The 20,157-nt window shown below is 40.1% G+C and overlaps 1 protein-coding gene across 1 annotated transcript in view; it reads left to right on the forward strand.

The window, feature by feature from the left end:
• LOC145398675 (tachykinin-like peptides receptor 86C) overlaps window positions 1-20,157 on the forward strand; it is a 364,809-nt gene that overhangs the window by 256,548 nt on the left and 88,104 nt on the right. Inside the window, exon 3 of the mRNA XM_080271480.1 lies at window positions 3,541-3,642. Within this exon, the coding sequence (XP_080127606.1) occupies window positions 3,541-3,642 (102 nt within the window). The remainder of the gene's footprint in view (window positions 1-3,540; window positions 3,643-20,157) is intronic.

Genomic DNA, 20,157 nt, shown 5'->3' on the forward strand with positions numbered 1-20,157 from the left:
TTGGCTACCACTTGTTTTCAGGCATGTTTTGCCTTTGTCGGGAATACCCAGGTCTTCATTTCCTTCTGTACTACACCCAGACAGTCTCCGTCACGTGGCAGCTCTCCACACTCAAGATTCTGCCATTTACCGGTACTATACCATAGGGTCAATTGATGCTGATGGGAGTGCAGGTGCTGTGGTGGTCTGTGGCGATCATGTTGAGGCTTGGCGTGTATCCTCTAGAGCTTCAGCCTACCAGACTGAGTTAGTAGAAATATTTGGTGCACTTGGACATGCTGAACAACACCTCTTTTTGCGTGTCGTGATACATACTGACTCCCTCTTATCCCTCCATGACCTCATGGTGCACTGCATCTCTGACAATGTGCATCTGCTTACCACCATCATGGCCGTGGCTGATTCCATCAATAGGCAGAGTGGGGAGATCTTTCTTCATAGGCTACCTGGGCACGTTGGCATTACTGGGAATGAACGTGCTGATGCTTCTGCTCGCCACTCCTTTTCTCTTCCAGAGGTCACATTTCCCTTGTAACTCAGTCTCTCTCCCGTCATGCGGAAGGTGGCCACCATCATTGGCCACCTGTCACTTGATGAGCATAAGTCACACGTTTGGGAGGGCTCACGTTCAGCACAATGGTACACGATGGCAACGTCTTGTACACCAGTATCAATTACCCCAGGCACACCCAATTGCATTACAGTGCGTATTCGCTGCTTGCTATTAGGGTTTCCCTGTTACAGCCAGATGGCTGGCAGGGAACCTGAACCATGCCCTCACTGCCATGAACAAAGTAACCAACCATTGCTTCATTATGTTCTGGACTGTCCTGCAACCGCCCAACACCGATCCAGACTGGGTGAAAGACCTGTCAGAAGGGTGGACAACTTTGAGACTGCAGTGTCACTGGACAAAGCTCCTGCTGCAGTGCTTTTGGGTGTGGTCATCGCCTACCTGCCTCCGCGTTAGACTGTAGCCTGCTCTAGGCAAGAGAATCTACCCTGACGGGCTTTCTTCTGCCCGTGCCCTTCCCACAACGGGGAGGCGAATCTTTACTAACTAAACAGAGCCAATGAAAGGATTAACGGGAGTCCTCACATATGGAAGAGCATAAACCTACTAACAAAAATGGACGAGGAAGATATGTTTTGAAGTGAGAAGAGGTAAGATTTTCTCCAAGAAGCAAGGTAATTCATATATTGCTAAAAGATAATGAGAGAGAGAGAGAGAGAGAGAGAGAGAGAGAGAAAGAGAGAGAGAGAGAGGCCATGTGAGGTTATGATGAAAGAGATGGGAGTGACTGTTTTATTTATTTATTTTTTTTCAGCGAAACTTGTCAGCAGAGTGAGGTAGGATGTTCCCTGTAATCGCCCCATTCACTTCCACTCACTACATTTCCCGCTATTGTGAATGAATTTGTCCGGAGATAACAAGAATGAAATGAAATATACCCTTTGGGAGTAAAGGACTTGAGTATTCCATTCCTACGACGTATCTTTTACAGAATTTAATATTTCCTACCTTCTGACCATTTTATTTAGTTTAGTGAGTCTTTTTCGAATTGGGTAAGCTGTACAAACGATGCATAAATTAAGCATCGCAGTTCTTGTGTTTCAGGAACGCTACAGTGTTCACCCTCCTTGATCTTTTACTTCTCATAGCCCGCCATATGTCTGTCATTGTCTGCTTTTGTGTGATCATTTATTATATAGTTGACCAGGAATTTCACAGACCTATTAAAATATTTGCTCTCCCAATACATGCAGACTGAGCCATCCCCGCGACTCGAGAGAACGTTGATGCATAATGTATAAATCACTCTGTACAGAATCTTCAGTAACCCTTCCACTATAACAAATATCCACTAAAATGAAGAAAATCTCCGAAGGTAAGAACAATAAAATAAAACTTATGTAGTAGGACTGATGACGTTAAATCATGAACTATAAAGCCCAGGAGGAAAATAATATAATCTTATTGCATACGTACTGAAAAATAGCATGGCGAAGCAAGACTGCATATAGAGGAAAATATACAGTAGGATATAGAGAGGGGTAAATGGTATATGGAAAAACAGTGGAAAAAGACTGTATTAAAATATACGTAGATGAAATGTATGTAACAGCAATATACTCATATAGTAAAACGTGTGTAGAATGAAAACATAACAGAATATATGAATTAGAAAAACTGGAAAAAGTATAGAAGGGACAGAAGGAGAAAAATTCGTTTTAAACTGCTGCTTTCAGATATAAAGCCCAGGTAATTGGCCGGAGTAATATGAGGAGCAGTTCAATTTACTCCACGGTATGCTTCCTGGTTCCCTCTGATTGTCCATCATTTGGTGGGAATATTCCTTACCAATGGATCCAAGATATCGGAACTGATTGGAGGTTACAGATTTTTCATAGCGATACCTAAGGAATGCTTTTTGCGATAGAGTCATTTCTATGCACCTACGTATCAACCTAAGTAAGTATATGTGTATGTAAAATTGCATGTATTTATGTACCATGAAAAACAGGCCCAGTTTAGTTCACAAATGGGACACGTAATGCCCGTGAGTCTGGGAAGAATCTTAGTGAATTGATGCAGACTGATCAAAGCTATAAATCGCTAGTCAAGGTCAAACTTCAAGCGCGGTGTGGCTGTGCTCACTGGGGCAAAAAAAAAAAAAATGATCTAGCAGTAGATGTTGGCCTTTGTCATCGTCGAGAGATCTTTGCTGATGTCACAAAAACGGCTACTAGGCGAGTCACAGACATTGGTAAGGAGCGATAGGTCTGGAAAGTAGGTATTAGGAGCCTTTCCTTAGCAGAAACAGATGATACTTCATTGTATTGATGATTTAGTAGCTGCTGCACGACCCTGTGGTGTGTGTGTGTGTGTGTGTGTGTGTGTGTGTGTGTGTGTGTGTGTGTGTGTGTGTGTGTGTGTTATGCACCTGGTAGAGCGATCATAGGGTAAGTTACTCGTCCCATGGGGCCAGAAGTCCATCTGCGACACACCTACAAATGGTTGATTCTCTGCAGGCACTTGAACGCTGATTCCTTCCTTGTGTTCACTTCCTTCTGCTTCCTACACCCAGACATTTTCTCTCTCTCTCTCTCTCTCTCTCTCTCTCCTAATTAATGTGTACGACTCTGGCCATAGCCGCAACAGTCCGTTCACTAAAGCCAATCAAATCTTTAATGTGCGATAAGTCACCATTTCGGCACTAATACCCAACGTCCATATGGAATACATGCTAGGGCTGAAGGAAAATTTATTTATTTATTTATTTACTTTTTCACTCTGGGCTAGTGTATTGGTGTTACCGAAGGTATTCTCGGCGGGTCTTGTGTTTCTGCGAGGCTCAGATAATCAAACTCTTCCTTGCCCCAACCTGGGTTCGAACTTGACATCTATTTCTACTCGGTCACTACTTCTCACATGAACAGTATTATTAAAGAGCCTAATTATGTTTCTGTAACTCTCTCCCTTACATCTCACCATTTCTTTTCCTCTCACAATCTCACATTATTTCTCTCTTCCCACAGTGACTGGCCCTTCGGCGCCGTCTACTGCACCATCAGCAACTTCATGGCCAACACTACCATTGCCGCCAGCGTCTTCACCCTTATGGCCATCTCTTTTGACAGGTAAAAGAGAGAGAGAGAGAGAGAGAGAGTAAATAAAAAAAAAAGGAAGGAAGGGCAGGAGGAGAAGGAGAGAAAAAGAAAGGAGAAAGGAAATATAAAAGCGGAGAAAGAAAGAAGTAGGGAAAGCGGAGTTGAGGAGTGTAGAATACTGTGCTTTCAGATATTTACACCAGTCGGACCTGAAAATATTTCATTCCAAAAACACATCTATGAAAAAAAAAAAAAAAAAAATACCGGTAAAATGTCCATAACACAGCCACAGTTAAGCTCTTTCTCCATCTCAGTATTTTACCCAGGTCGTATTTTTATGAAGTAAAGGGCCTTGTAAATAAAAGGTAAAGCATGTAGAGGCTTGTAATGGTAATCTGGTTAGCTTAAAACGTCTTCATGCACTTCCCCTAAATCGTTGTTTGCTGCATATGGTTCTGTATTATTATCATTTATTGCCATTTATGGAAACGGTCTTGATAATGAAATGCTATACATAATACAGAAGTGATTGTTAATGTGCTCTATTCAAAATATATCACGGCGGAGGTGGTGATAGAAGGCCTATTAAGACCACGAGATGCAGTGATTGAACACGTCGGTTATTTTCTAAACCCTACGGAACTGCTTTCAATGACAGAGCCTTAGAGCTGCATCCCGGATGGCATGGGAGGCTTCGATGCATGTCTCCAGTTGAGATATGTTTTGCATATTAACCCGCCCCGTCCCGACGACGTATGGGTACGTTGCAATGATTTGCATTTGCCAGTCCCGGCGACGTACCAGTACGTCGTGCAATTGCAAGGTCGCTAATTTGCACAATTTTCAATTTTCGCACGTGATATTTCGTATGTATACACGGGACACCTGCCTCTATTCCTGTACAAGATACCAAGCAGGGACAATGCCTTACACTGCATAACCTCCCCCCTCCCCCCCTCACGACATTGTCTTGGCAAAGGACCTGTTACCAGTGACCTGGCTAGTAAAGTTATTCAGGGCCAGAGTGATTCCCCAATCGATGACAATGTGGAGGACAATGTTTACATAGCATTAGAAGAAGAAACAGCCAGAAATAATGATCAGGTAGTGTGGCAAAAATAGGTCAGGTATGGTGATTAGTTAGTGAGTGAAACAATGCTTATAATGCCTTTATTACTGCTTGAAAACCAATATACTGTCATACTACATATACATTCGTACCAAGTAAATAAATAAATACCGTTTATGAGTGGATAAAATAGTTACCCTCCCATAGAACTCGTTTTCTTTAGTGCCAGCATGTTAGAAAACCCTATCAGGTAAGGAGGAACTCCTACCTGGATTGGGCACTTTAAACCTCAGGTGAGCGATTTCTCTATGAATTTTCGATGTTTCTCACCAAAAGCGAAGGTTTTAGCCAAAAAAAAAAAAATCGAAAATACCTCGGGACTGGGGGATGTCGGAGGTGCGGAAAACCTCGGGAGGTGACGGGTTAAGATGACCTTGAGTGATACTTATATTCTCTTAATGCCGACGCTGTTTGCATCTTTAACATACTGAATAAATCGCCGACGAGGAGGTGTTACTAAATCTCCAAAGCAACTTAAAGGACAACTCGTAGCTGGTGAGTGAGGTGTGACTCCAGAGATAGATGACAATGGCAGTGCTGTAGTGGCCATTTGTGCCGGGAGGGGGTTGGTGATAGTCAATACCCTCTTCAGGCACAAAATGACCCATACGTGGCGAGTGAAGAGATAGGTGGGTAGTGAACTTAATGAAAGGATAGCAATGACTGATTATGTGTGTGTGGATGAAAGGACTAGAAGGTGTGTCATGGATGCAAGAGTATATAGAGGTTGGACGAGTGGACTTTCTGACCACCACGAGAATCAAAGTCCAAATAATATGCAGAAATAGAAGAAGGGAAGGACAGGAGGAAGTAGTCCATACAAGGAGGGTGAAAAGGTTACAAAAGGATGGAAAAAAGGCCGAATATAAGAGGGAAGTGGAAGAGCGATTGGGTAAATATGGATTCGAGCAAATGGGGGACGTAGAAGGTGTGTGCAAGATATTCACAGAAGAAATCTGTGCAGCATGTGTGGTGGTGTGTGGGATGAAGAGAAGACAAAAGGGGGTGCAGGGAACAGCATGGTGGAATGAAGAGGTGAGAGAGGCTGTGGCACAAAAGAAGAAAGCATACAGTGAGTGGATGAAAAACAGGGGCGTGGAAGAAGTTGAGAGACGGAAGAAAGAGTTATAATTTCGAGAGGAGGAGGAGAGAGGTGAAAAGATTAGTAAGAGGGACTAAGAAGTGAGTGGGTGAGGAATTTGGAAGGAACTTGAGTGTAAAGTGGAGGGAACTTAAGAAAATGTTTTGGAAAGAGGTAAGGAGAGTTAGACAGGGTACCAAAGATGTAAGCTGGAGCGTGAAAGATAAAAATAGTAGAATACTAGTGGAGAGAGAATAGTAGAATACTAGTGGAGAGAGGAAAAAAAAGTGAGCAGTTGGAGAGAACACTTTAAGGAATTGTTGAACAAAAACAATGAAAGTAATGCAAGTATGAGTGCTGGGGAATGGCTGGGAGAAGGAGGGATGTGAAAAGAGACGAAGAAATCAATAGGACAAAAGTTGTGGAAGCAATGAAGAAAGTTAATATGGGGAAAGCCCCAGGAGTTGATGGAGTGTGTGGTGAAATGCTGAAGCCTGGGGGGGTGAGACAGTAGTAGAATAGCTGCGGAAGATGTGAAGATTGGCCTGCGAGGAAGGTAGAGTCCAGGAGGATTGGAAGTCAGATATAATTATTCCCCTGTACAAAGGAAAAGGGGAAAAAGAAGTGTGTGGTAATCATACGGGCATTTGTCTTCTTAGGGTAATAGGAAAAGTATATGGTAGGATACTTAATGACAGAGTAAGGGAAATAATAGATGAATTAGTTGGAGAAGAACAGGGAGGTTTTTAGAAAGGGAAGCGGTTGTGTAGATCAGATATTCATTCTTAGATCTTTAGTGAAAAAGTTTCTAGAGAAGGGAAAGAAGTTGTATGCGGCCTTCGTGGATTTGGAGAAAGCAAATGACAGGGTGGATAGACAAGGATTGTGGAAAGTATTAAGAATATGTGGAGTAAAATAATGGGAAGTTGTTGAAGGCCGTGAAAAGTAAGAATGAGGGTGCTAATGCTGGAGTGCGTGTCGATACTTAACTGAGTGAATTTTTCTGTCTGAAGGTTGGATTGAAGCAAGGGTGTGTCATGTCTCCATGGTTGTTCAGTCTGTATATGGATGGGGTATAAAAGAGATTCAAGGTAGGGCAGTGGATGTTGGAGGGGCCCTAGTGAGAGAGGGCAGTGTTTGGAAACTCCCTGTACTGTTGTCTGCAGATGATACTGTGTTGTTAAGTGAAGACGAAGGGGACCAGCAAGGCTTGGTGGATGAGTCTGGCAGAGTGTGTAAGAAACGGAGTCAACAGGTGACTGTAGGGAAGAGTAAAGTTATGGTTTTTGAGAGAAGTGAAGTCAGTGAATGTACAGTGAGGTCGGATCAGGAAGAAATGGAAAATGTGAGTGCATTTAAGTACTTGGGTAGTGTGATGAGTAATGAAGGAAGTTTATAAGGTGAAGTGCTTGAAAGGGTACAACAAGGAAGAAAAGTGCTGGTTCCTTGAAAACAGTGATAAGAAACAGAGAAGTGAACATGGAAGTGAAAAACCTACTACATGACAGTATTGTGATACCAACTCTAACGAATGGAAGTGAAGCTTGGACACTGTTGGAGGGACAGAAGCCAGGAGTGAGAGCAGTGAAAATGAGTTACTTGAGAGGACCATGTGGAGTCACACAGAGAAACAGACTGACAAATTAGGAAGTGAAGGAGCGATGTGGTGTGGATGTGGATGAGATTGGAAAAGTTAGAAGAAACACACGGAGGTGATTTGACCATGTGGAGAAGATGGAGAGTGAAAGACAGACGAGGAGAGTGTATGTGAGTGAGGTGGAAAGGGGGAGAGGGAGGGGGAAGGTCAAGGATGAGATGGAGGGATGAAGTGGAGAGGTACATGAGATAGGGGTATGTGAGCTGGGAGCAAGGCAATTAAATGGAGGGGGATAGGGTGACATGGAGGCGATTTGTTTATACCACCCCATATATATATATATATATATATATATATATATATATATATATATATATATATATATATACACATCTATATCTATCTATCTATCTGTCTATCTATCTATATATATATATATATATATATATATATATATATATATATATTGTTACATAGCCTATGATTTCATAATCCTTTGTGTAATTCTAACGTAAAGTATGCTGCATGTTTGATCACGAGCGTGTTCTACCTCACTCCCCCCCTCCTCCCTTATAGTAGAATAAGTCGTTCTTTCTGTTGTTCAGAGCAGGAGTGTCAACTCTTTGTCCCCTCTGGCTTCATTTGCGCGTCCTTCTTACAAGTTGTATCAAGCTCTGCCGGCCCCTATATAATGAGCTCAGTCTCTGCATTAATTGCCACTTAGATCTACTCCTCATTTTGCTCACATCTCTGTCCTCCCCTGTACAGTTGTTATTATTGTGAGTGCTCAGGAAGTCTCCAACCATCTAGCAGCTGTGCAATTTGAGTATAACTGTTATTGCATTTTTTCTTGTACTGTGTAGTGTAAGGTGTTAATTTTTACGCCTAGTAAGGTTTTTGTGATTCATGTGTTTTGGGTGTCAGCCCTTATTAATAATATTTTGTATCTGTAATAATATATCTTGCATTCACTGAGTATTATCTGGTATTTTCATTTTATCAGGGCTGACTTAGATAAATTTACTCTTGCTAATTTCGTGTTAATAGAGGCTATTGCAGTTAACTATTTATTTAACCTGTTTTTTGCCATTACATTATCCTTATGAGTCCTGAATGTTTTGTTGTTAGTTTGAGCATTAAACTTTAACTTGTAATTTTACCTAACTCTTTTGTTTGAACCTGGAACTTTACGGGACAGTAGTGATTTTTAGTATTCTCACTTAAAGTGTACATTATCTTTCTCTGTTCCGTAACATAAATTTGGCGACCTCTTATCAGGATATTCAGGATATTATCATAAGGATATTGCTTGATATTTTGTGACTGTCATTTATTCATGATGTCTACTATTACTACGCTTGATGAAGCCAAAGATTTTTTGTCCAATGTGCAAACTGTGTGTGATGTAGAAAACAGAACAAAGAATGAACTTAAGCTTGTTACTCAACAATTGGGAATTGCAGTTCACTCTCATCATTCTAAAGATCAAATTGTTGGCATGATTAATAAAAGCTTGTTTAATGTAACTCCTCCAAATGAGCAAACGCAGATTGAAATAGCTAGCTCTGCAGGAGGCTCGTGCTAAGGAGGCTGAATTTCAGGCAAATGCTAAGGAGGCGGAGTCTCAGGCTCGTATTCAGGAGGCTGAATTTCAGGCAAATGCTCGTATTCAGGAGGCACAGGTACAGGCACACGCACAATTTGAAATTGCAAGGATTCAGGCAGATCATGAGTATCGCATGAAACAAGGTGGAACTGGATCATCTAGCTCTGATGATTTTGATGTGGCTAAAAATGTTAAACTTGTCCCTCCTTTTAATGAATCTGATTTAACAAAGTATTTTCAGTTGTTTGAGAGGGTAGCTACAGGTTTTAATTGGCCCAAAAAGTATTGGCCAGTACTCCTTCAAACTGTTCTCACCGGTAAAGCTCAAGTAACTTATGCATCTTTGCCTCAGGATCAATCTGATAATTATGATGCAGTTAAGAACTTGATTCTTAAGGCCTATGAACTTGTTCCTGAAGCCTATAGAGTAAAATTTAGGACAACTTATAAGCAAGATAAGCAATCCCATGCTGAGTATGCAAAAATCAAAGAAGATCTGTTAGAGCAGTGGTTAAATTCTAAGAATGTGGATTCTGATTTTGACAAATTTAAGCAGATGATTTTGCTGGAGGACTTCAAAAGGTGTATTAATAAAGATGTAAGCCTATATCTTGATGAGAAAAGAATAGATAATTTGTCTGATGCTGCAGTTTTAGCTGATGAAAATGTTCTCACTCACAAGAGATATTCTAGAGAAAAAAGGAAAGCTGAGAGTAAGTACGTTGCCTCTACTCAGAGTACAGGTAACAGGAATGAGAATAAAGATGATGTTTCTCAGGAAGTAAATACCAGCTTCACCTCTAGATTTCAGAAAAGTAAATGTACTTATTGTAGTAAGCTTGGTCATACTACGGAGAAATGTTTCAGGAGACAGCGTGATGTGAACAAAAAGGAGTCTTTAAATATTCAGTCAATTGGTTTAGTGTCCACCCTTGGGAGTTCCCAGAATTCTTTAACTAAGTTAACTGAACCTGCTTTGAGGGGTAAATTAAATTCTCATGATGGAGCTCCTCTTTTGAGCAGTAACGTGGGTGACACTCTCAAGAGTTCATGTGCTAATTTCCTGTCTGATGGTTTTGTCAGTCCTCTGGACAGTAATGACAGGAAATCAGTTAAAATATATCGTGATACAGGTGCTTGCCAATCCCTTATGCTGACCAGTGTTCTAGGCTCTAATGTTAATTCCTCTGATGAAACTGTAATCTTACAAGGTGTAGGGAATAATTACTTCTCTGTCCCTCTGTGCAGAGTGAATTTAGAGTCTGGTTTTATTAATGGTTCCGTTATGGTTGGGTTGGTTGAGACACTCCAAATGTCAGGTGTAACTTTCTTACTTGGAAATGATATTGGTGGAAGTCAAGAGTATCCAGCTCCTCAGTTGTCTAGTGTGCCAGTGGCTGTGGCCCAGGATTGTGATGTCCCTGATGTGGTCTCTGCATGTGCTGTCACTAGGGCTAAGTCTAAAGTTACAGGTGACTTAGAGGATAATGATGATGATGATGTTATCCTAGCTGACACTTTTCTTGCTAATTTGGACCACTCACCAGATGAGGCAGTACCCCGTAGTGTTGATAATTTGTCTCGTCAAGAGTTGGTTGAGTTGCAGGTTGCTGACCCTGAGTTGAAAGGTCTAGCTAACTCTGCTTGCAGTGAGGAAGAGTCAGCCGGTGCTTCTACTTGTTATTATGTAAAGTCAGGAGTACTTATGAGGAAGTGGAGACCCCCAGCAGCATCAGCCGACTGTGAATGGGAGGTTGTATATCAAGTTGTCATCCCTCGTGTTTGTAGGCAGGATATCATTAGAGTGGCTCATGATTCCAGTTTGGCAGGACACCTTGGAGTGAGGAAGACTGTGGCACGCATTTTGAAACACTTCTACTGGCCAGGTATCTTCAGGGATGTTTCCTGGTATTGTAAGCCTTGTCACACCTGTCAAGTTGTGGGGAAGTGTAATCAGACCGAAAAGGTCGCACCTCTAGTTCCCATTCCTCCTTTTGAGGCGCCATTCACCCGTGTGTTGGTGGATATTGTGGGCCCTCTTCCTAAGACTTCTTCAGGATTTTCTTGTGTTGACCCTGATTGATATGGCTACTCGTTATCCTGAAGCCATTCCACTTAGAAATATCTCAGCAAAGAACGTGGTTAAGGAAATGCTAGGGTTCTTCACAAAGTTTGGTCTGCCCAAGGAGGTACAGTCAGACCGGGGAAGTAATTTCATGTCAAATGTTTTCAAGCAGTCTCTGAAAGAGTTGGGCATCACCCAGATCACGTCTTCAGCTTACCATCCCCAGACCCAAGGAGCGTTGGAGAGATATCATCAAACACTCAAATCGATGCTCAAGAAATACTGTTTGGAACATCAGAAAGACTGGGATAAAGGTCTTCCATTTGTTGTATTTGCCGCAAGAGAATCTCCAAATGAATCACTGGGCTTCTCACCTTTTGAACTACTGTTTGGCCATGAAGTAAGAGGACCCCTTAAGCTACTCAAGGAATGCTGGCTGGCAGAGGAAGATGACGTCAACCTGCTGGAGTATGTGATGAAATTCAAAGAACGGCTGTCCACTGCTTTACAGCTGGCGAGAGAGAATTTAGGAGCTGCTCAGGAGAAGATGAAGACTTGGTATGATAAGAAGTCCAGGTTACGCCACTTTCAGCCAGGAGATCAGGTTTTGATTCTGCTACCAGTGCATGGGCAACCTCTTCAAGCCAAGTTTAGTGGTCCTTATTTCGTGGAGAAGAAACTCAGTGATGTCAACTATGTCATCGCCACACCAGATCGTAGAAAGAACAAGCAACTATGTCACATCAACATGCTAAAGTTATATCACAGGCGGGACGAAAATAACCCAGTCTGCACTGTAGCTGTTCCACCCAAGTCTGCAAATGAAGTTCTCCCATGCACCATGAGCCTGAGTGATAGAAGAATCCTGATATCATGAATGATCTCCAGACTAAGCTTTCTCATCTACCTCCCGAGGAAAGGCAGGAGTTTTCGGCATTACTGCAGGAGTACCCGCAAGTGTTCTGTGCCACTCCAGGAAGAACCACTGTGTTGATGCATGATGTCGATGTTGGAGACGCAAAGCCAATTAAACTGCCTCCTTACCGTGTGAACCCAGTGAAAGTTCCTCTCATCCAGAAGGAGCTTGGCTACCTGTTGGACCACAAGATGATTGAGCCCTGTCAGAGCGAGTGGAGTTCTCCTGTCACTGTAGTCCCTAAGCCAGGTGGGTCACAGCGGCTTTGCATCGACTACAGACGTGTTAATCAGATAACCAAAACAGACACCCTCTCCCTCACGTGGAAGATTGCATAGACAAGATCGGAAAGGCTAGGTACATAAGTAAGTTTGATTTGTTAAAGGGATACTGGCAAGTACCTATGACTGAACGTGCTAGGGAGATCTCATGTTTTGTAACACTAGGAAAGACTTTTGCATGTTCTGTAATGCCATATGGTATGAAGAATGCACCAGCCACTTTTCAGAAGCTCATGAATGTTGTAACAGAGGGTTTGGCAGGGTGTGTTGTTTATATTGATGATGTAATAATCTTCAGTGACAACTGGAAAGATCACCTATGTCATGTCAATAAATGTCTTGAGCGTTTGGTTCAGGCTAATCTTGTAGCTAATTTATCAAAGTATGAATTTGGTCAAGCTAAAGTTCAGTACCTTGGGTATGTAATTGGTGATGGACATGTTGCACCAGCAGCAGCTAAGGTTCAGGTTATAAGTGATCTTCCCAGACCTAAAAGTAGGAAAGAGCTAGAAAGATTTTTGGGAATGGTAGGTTATTATAGGAGATTTGTTCTTAACTTTTCAATTCTTGTATCACCACTTACAGACCTACTGAAAAAGGGAGTTAAATTTGTCTGGACCGATAACTGTGAATCCTCTTTCAGCAAACTTAAAGCTATCCTATTAAGTCAGCCAGTGCTCGCTACTCCAAATTTTGCTAAGCCTTTTAAGATGGCTGTTGATGCAAGTGATACAGGAGCTGGGGCTGTTTTGCTGCAAGAGGATGATCAGGGTATTGAACACCCTGTATCTTATAACTGTAAGAAGTTCACTCCACCTCAAAAGAACTACTCAACTATTGAGAAAGAGCTTTTAGCCTTGATTTTGGGTTTACAGAATTTTTCATTTTATTTGTGTTCTGGTTTTGACCCCATAGTCATTTATACCGATCATAACCCACTGAAAATTCTTAGTAAGTTTAACAATAAAAATCAGAGATTGACAAGATGGAGTCTACTTCTTCAGGAGTATTCAGTAGACATACTACATGTCAAGGGGAAAGAAAATGTTATTGCAGATTGCTTATCTAGACTTTAGACAGATTGTTTTAGAGTAATAAGAAATTTCCTTTGTAAATTTCTTTTTCTTTGTGGGGAGGTGTTACATAGCCTATGATTTCATCATCCTTTGTGTAATTCTAACGTACAGTATGCTGCATGTTTGATCACGAGCATGTTCTACCTCACTCCCCCCCTCCTCCCTTATGGTAGAATAAGTCGTTCTTTCTGTTGTTCAGAGCAGGAGTGTCAACTCTTTGTCCCCTCTGGCTTCATTTGCGCGTCCTTCTTACAAGTTGTATCAAGCTCTGCCGGCCCCAATATATTGAGCTCAGTCTCTGCATTAATTGCCACTTAGATCTACTCCTCATTTTGCTCACATCTCTGTCCTCCCCTGTACAGTTGTTATTATTGTGAGTGCTCAGGAAGTCTCCAACCATCTAGCAGCTGTGTAATTTGAGTATAACTGTTATTGCATTTTTTTCTTGTACTGTGTAGCGTAAGGTGTTAATTTTTACGCCTAGTAAGGTTTTTGTGATTCATGTGTTTTGGGTGTCAGCCCTTATTAATATTTTGTATCTGTAATAATATATCTTGCATTCACTGAGTATTATCTGGTATTCTCATTTTATCAGGGCTGACTTAGATAAATTTACTCTTGCTAATTTCGTGTTAATAGAGGCTATTGCAGTTAACTATATATTTAACCTGTTTTTTGCCATTACATTATCCTTATGAGTCCTGAATGTTTTGTTGTTAGTTTGAGCATTAAACTTTAACTTGTAATTTTACCTAACTCTTTTGTTTTGAACCTGGAACTTTACGGGACAGTAGTGATTTTTAGTATTCTCACTTAAAGTGTACATTATCTTTCTCTGTTCCGTAACAATATATATATATATATATATATATATATATATATATATATATATATATATAATATATATATATATATATATATATATATATATATATATATATATATATATATAATCATCAGCCATAACTAGTCTACTGCTGAACAAAGGCCTCCCCCAACCATTTCCACGAATTCCTTGCCTGAGCCAATGTTTGCCACGTTTTCCCTGCAAATTTCTCTATCTCTTCTCTCCATCTCCTGTCTGGGCTTTTTCTGCTACGCTTACATTCTCTTGGTGTCCAGTCAGTAAGTCTCTTGGTCCAACAGTTATCCCTTATTCTTGCTATATGGCCTGCCCACCTCCATTTCTGTTCCTTTATAACCCGCACAATATCTTTGAGTTTAGTCTGCTCTCTCACCCAAGTTGATCTTTTCCTGTCTCTTAAAGATATTTCCAAAATTGACCTTTCCAGTGCTCTCGGAGAACGGATTAATTTATTTTCGATTGATTTTGTCAGTTTCCAGGTCTCACAACGATACGTCATAGCTGGAATTATGCATTCGTTATATACTTTTCGCATCATACAAACTGGCAAACTACTTTTCATAATGCCTCTATGTTTACCGAAAGCTTTCCATCCAATTGTAATGCGTCTTTTTATTTCGCTGTCATGATCTTTCGTTAATTTTAGTACTTGTCCAAAGTAGTTGTACTCCTCAGCTTCTTCAAGAATTTCATCGCTTATTCTGATGACGCTCTTTAGTGTTTGTGGATTAAACATTAGTTTTACTTCGGTTCATCTTCAATCCTACTTTCAGACTTTCTCTGTTCAGGTCATTTAACATTTCTTGCAATGCCTCCGCTGTTTCTGAGATTAGGACAATGTCATCTGCAAATCTTAAATGGCTTAGCTTTTCTCCATCAATGTTTACTCCTTTGTTTTGCCAGTCTAGCTTTCTGAAAATACTTTCTAGGCATGCTGTAAATAATTTTGGTGAAATTGTATCTCCCTGACGCACGCACTTCTCAATCTTAATTTTTTCTTGAGTCCTTATGTAATTTAACTGTAGCAGTTCCCTCTTTATATATGTTTTCGAGCGGGTTTACAATGTTCTCACTCACTCCTTGTTCTCGCAGTGAATTTATAATTGCTATGTGCTCCACTGAGTCGAAAGCCATTTCGTAATCAACAGAACCTAAGCACAGTGGTTTATTATATTCTATAGTTTTCTCAATTAGGTGGTTCATTGTATGTAGATGATCAATGGTCGAATACCAGCTTCTGAATCCTGCCTGTTCACGAGGTTGGTTTTCCTCCAAAATTGCTGTTATTCTGTTCGTAAGGACTTTAGTGAAGAGTTTGTAAATGACTGATAATAAGCTAATGGGTCGATAGTTACTAAGATCTTTTGAATCACCTTTTTTGTGGAGTAAAATAACTATTGCATTACACCATGTGTTGGGAATTTTCTTCTGTTTTATGCAGTGGGTAAATAAGTGAGCAAGCCTATTTTGTACTTCTACTCCGGCATCCAAAAGTAAATCTGTTACTATTCCATCTTCTCTCGGAGCCTTCCCTCTTTTCATATTTTTTAGATAAATATTTACTTCGTCTGGTGTTACCTCAGGTATCTCCCATGTGTCAACTGAAAAATTAGCTATTGGTACTACTGTCTTTGATGCATACAGTTCTTTGTAAAATTCTTCAACTCTCTTCACCATCTTATCTCTGCATTTAATGATTTCACCATTTTTTTTTTCTTTCAGTGATGTCATGTGTTGCTTTCCTAGTGCCATTTTGCTTCGGACCTGTTTCAGACTTTTTCCATTTTTGATGGTTTCTTTGATCTGATCCATGTTTCTCTTTTTTCTTCTCTTTGTCTTTTGTTAATAATCTATCTATCTATCTATAGCCCGACGCCCTAATCCCGCAAAGGGTGGCCGCAGACAAAACGCCTCCAAGTCACTCTGTCATCCACCATTTGACTCCCCTCCCCCCAACTCACCCCCCCCTCCCTCATATACCTCTCAACTCCATCCCTCCACCTCATCCTCGGTCTACCCCTCCCTCTCCCTCCCTCCACCTCACCTACATACACCCTCTTAGTCAGTCTTTCATTTTGTTAATAAGCTTATTAAATTCTTTTCGTTCTATTTCGTCTTTCTTTGTCTTCACTTTCATTTCCTTTCGTTTTTTCATTAATCCGAGTGTCTTTTCTGAATACTTCTTGGCTTTGGTTGTATTAGGCTTTCCTGCTACCTCTGCTGATTCTCTTAGCACTTTTGTTAGTCTGTCATTCATCTCATCAATGTCACATTCAGCACTACTTAGAGCCTGAAATCTGTTCCTTACTTTCAACTGAAAGGCTTCTTTGTTTTCGTTTACTATTATTGGGCATATCTTTTTATCTTTAATCATCTTCTTTCATTTCTGAAATTGAATCTGGCTGTGCAACCCACCATTCTATGATCACTACCTACTGTATACTTACTTTGTTGATAACTGTGACATTTATGATCGTGTTATTAGGTTTTCCTACTACCTCTGCTGATTCTCTTAGCACTTTTGTTAGTCTGTCATTCAGCTCATCAATGTCACATTCAGCATTACTTAGAGCCTGAAATCTGTTCCTTATTTCCAACTGAAAGGCTGCTTTGTTTTCGTTTACTGTTATTGGGCATATCTTTTTATCTTTAATCATCTTCTTTCTTTCATTTCTGAAACTGAATCTGGCTGAAACTGAATATGGCTATGCAAACCACCATTCTATGATCACTAACTATATTTACTTTGTTGATAACTGTGACATTTGTGATCTATATATAATATATATATATATATATATATATATATATATATATATATATATATATATATATATATATATATATATATATCAGTCTTTTCCTGTGGCACCCCACGGGATGCATAGGGCCTCGATGAACTCTCTCTACCAATATTTGTCTCTTACCATCTCCTTCAGGTCCCACCAACACTCCTCTCATGCTTCTATTTTCATTGTCCTCAACCAGGTTTCCCTCGGCCTACTTCTACCTCTTCTTCCTCTAGCAATCCATTTCGGCACATCCTGTATTAAACTGCCTTCTTTTCTGTATATGTGCCCCAGCCACTTCCAGCGAGACAGTCTCACATATTCATTAACTGGTTCCTCTCTCGTAATATCCCCTACTCTATCATTTGTAACTCTGTCTTGCCAATTTACCCCAGGAATCCTTGTCAATATTTTATTCTCATATCCTAATACTTTCTGATCTGTTGCAATTGTACTGTACCATGACTCATGCCCAAAAATTAAAACTGGTCTAACCATGGACTTGTAAATTTTCACTTCAGTATGTATCGAAAGCATAATTCCAAACAGATTTAAACATTTGAACAGCTCGCCAAGCCTGTCTAATCCTGTCCTCAATTTCATTGTTCAATGATCCATTAGATGATACAATCGTTCCCACTTATTTAAAGTTTTCTACATTCTTCACCACATTATTCCCAGTTACACAATCGATTTGGTTCTCCACGTTGATATTAATAATTTCAGTGTTTCCAGAATTGATTACCAATCCCACTTTTTTTCCTTCCTCCACCAGACAATCACGCACCCTCTGCATCTCATAAATACTTCCGCAAATCAGTACAATATGATCGGCATAATCCAAATCCATCAGCTTCTTATTTTCTTTCCAGTTAATTCCTGCACCTGTTCTCCTTACAACCCTTCTCATAACATAATCCATAACCAAAACAAACAGCAGTGGCGAAAGAACTCCATGAATCACGCCTGACCTAACTTCAAGTGGATCACTCAAAGAACCACCCACCATTACCTTACCAAAAGTACCTTCATGCAGGCTTCTAATAATATTTACAAACTTTTCTGGTATACCATAGAATCTCATAATTTTCAGCATAACTCCACGTGAAACACTTTCAAACGCCTTTTCAAAATCCACAAAACACATACTAAGTGGCATTTTCATCTCATTAGTTTGTTGCATTAGATGCCTTACAATAAAAATCTGATCATTACAACCTCGACCCTTTCTTAATCCCGCTTGTTCTTCTCTTAAAATTTTATCAATTACTGGCTCTATTCTGTTCAACAAGATTTTGGAAAAGACTTTTGCAACTACAGGTGTCAAAGTTATCCCCCTCCAATTGCCACACACACTTAAATCTCTCTTTTTAGGTATTTTTATAATCACTCCATTTTTCCACTCTTCTGGAATTCCACCATTATCCCAAGCCACATTAAAAAGTTTCAAAAGCGCATTCATCAACTCATCATTTTCCACCTTAAGCATTTCATGAAATATTCCATCCTCTCCTGGGGCCTTAAAATTCTTTAACTCCTTTATAGATTTTGATACCTCTTCCAAGGTTATATCCCCTGTTTCTATCTGCAAATCTCTCCTGGCTGGCAAAATGTCCTCTTCAGCTGGGATTGGTCTATTTAGAACAGATTCAAAATGCTCTTTCCACCTTCCTTTTATATCCAAATCTTTTGTCATCAAATTACCATTTCTATTTCCTTCCTTCTCTTTTCAGTCCCAGTTAACTCCTTTATGTCCTGATACGCTGCTCTTGTGCTCTGACCGTCATTTTTTCTTAATTTCTGTCTCTGTTGCCTTTTCATCATATAGCCTCCCCTTATCACGTCTAACGAGTCTTTTTACTTCAGAATGTAGGCTAAACTCCAGTACTTTGCTCTAAGTACTTCAACTACCTGGCCATTAACATGTTGTTCATCACTTCTTACCTTCGCCTCTTTCCTTTTCTGAATTGCATTCCATGTTTCATCTGACATCCACTTTTTCCTCCTCGCTTTTCCCTTTTTCTTAATAATAACCTTAGCTCTCTCATGCAAAAGCTTTCTTACCTCTCTCCACATTTGATTAACATCAATGTCTTCAGATTCCATCAAAGTCTGCAGGACTAGAAACCTGTTCCTACATTCCCACCGAAACTTTTCCTTAGTGTTCTCATCACTTCTCAGCTCATCAAAAGCATAAGTATCCTCTCCCGTACAATTACCATTAAAGTTTCTCTAAGTTCTATTTTAATCTTTGACACAACAAGTTGATGATCCTACCTACATCTGACCCCCTCCTTACGCAAACATCTTGCTAATAACTCCTATGCCTTCTGCTAATTGCAATGTGGTCAGTCTGGTTACAATATTTACCACATGGTGAAATCCAAGTAGTCTTATATATTTTTCTGTGATCAAAGATAGTTCCATCAATTATAAGGTCATTTGCCAAACAAAAGCTTTCAAATCGCACCCCATTTTCGTTTCTTATACCAGCACCCTCCTTACCCAGACAATCTTCAAAGCCATCCCTACTACTGCCATCAATCGCATTAAAATCACCAATGCAAACTAACACATCATGTCTTGCCACTCTATAGTATTCACTACATCCTGCAGCTTCTCATAAAAGTCATCCTTCATTTCATCAGCAGCCTCATTTTTCGGAGCATACTCTACAGCCATACTGATATTACCATGGTCAGATTTTAAACGAGCATAAAGCAAGCGTTCATTAATTGGTAAATAAAAAATTAGTCATTAATAGTGCGGACTAGGGATCGCTAAAATAAATAAACAGACAAAGAAGGATCGCTGGAGAGCATGCAAGACTACCAAGTATTTAAGTAAAGTAATCCCACACATCACTGTTTTGACTCTTTACAAACTGTTAGTAACAGAGTCAAAAGGGATTTGTGGGTTTACATTGTCAAGGTTACTTGAATCCCTGCTGGTTTTGTATGCTCTCCAACGATCCTTCCTTGTTTGTTTATTTTTTCAAGCAAACCTTATTCCCCATTTTCAAAATAATAATTTTTAGTTTACCCCAATTTCCAAATTACTAATTTTTTATTTACCTAGTTTGCTTACTTTTTTAAATAATACATTTATGAAATAAATAATCAAAAATCTTGTTTCAATTA

This window comes from Coenobita brevimanus, chromosome 46 (genome assembly GCF_032717465.1).
Source record: "Coenobita brevimanus isolate Jiangsu-jjx chromosome 46, ASM3271746v2, whole genome shotgun sequence".
NCBI lineage: Eukaryota > Metazoa > Arthropoda > Malacostraca > Decapoda > Coenobitidae > Coenobita > Coenobita brevimanus.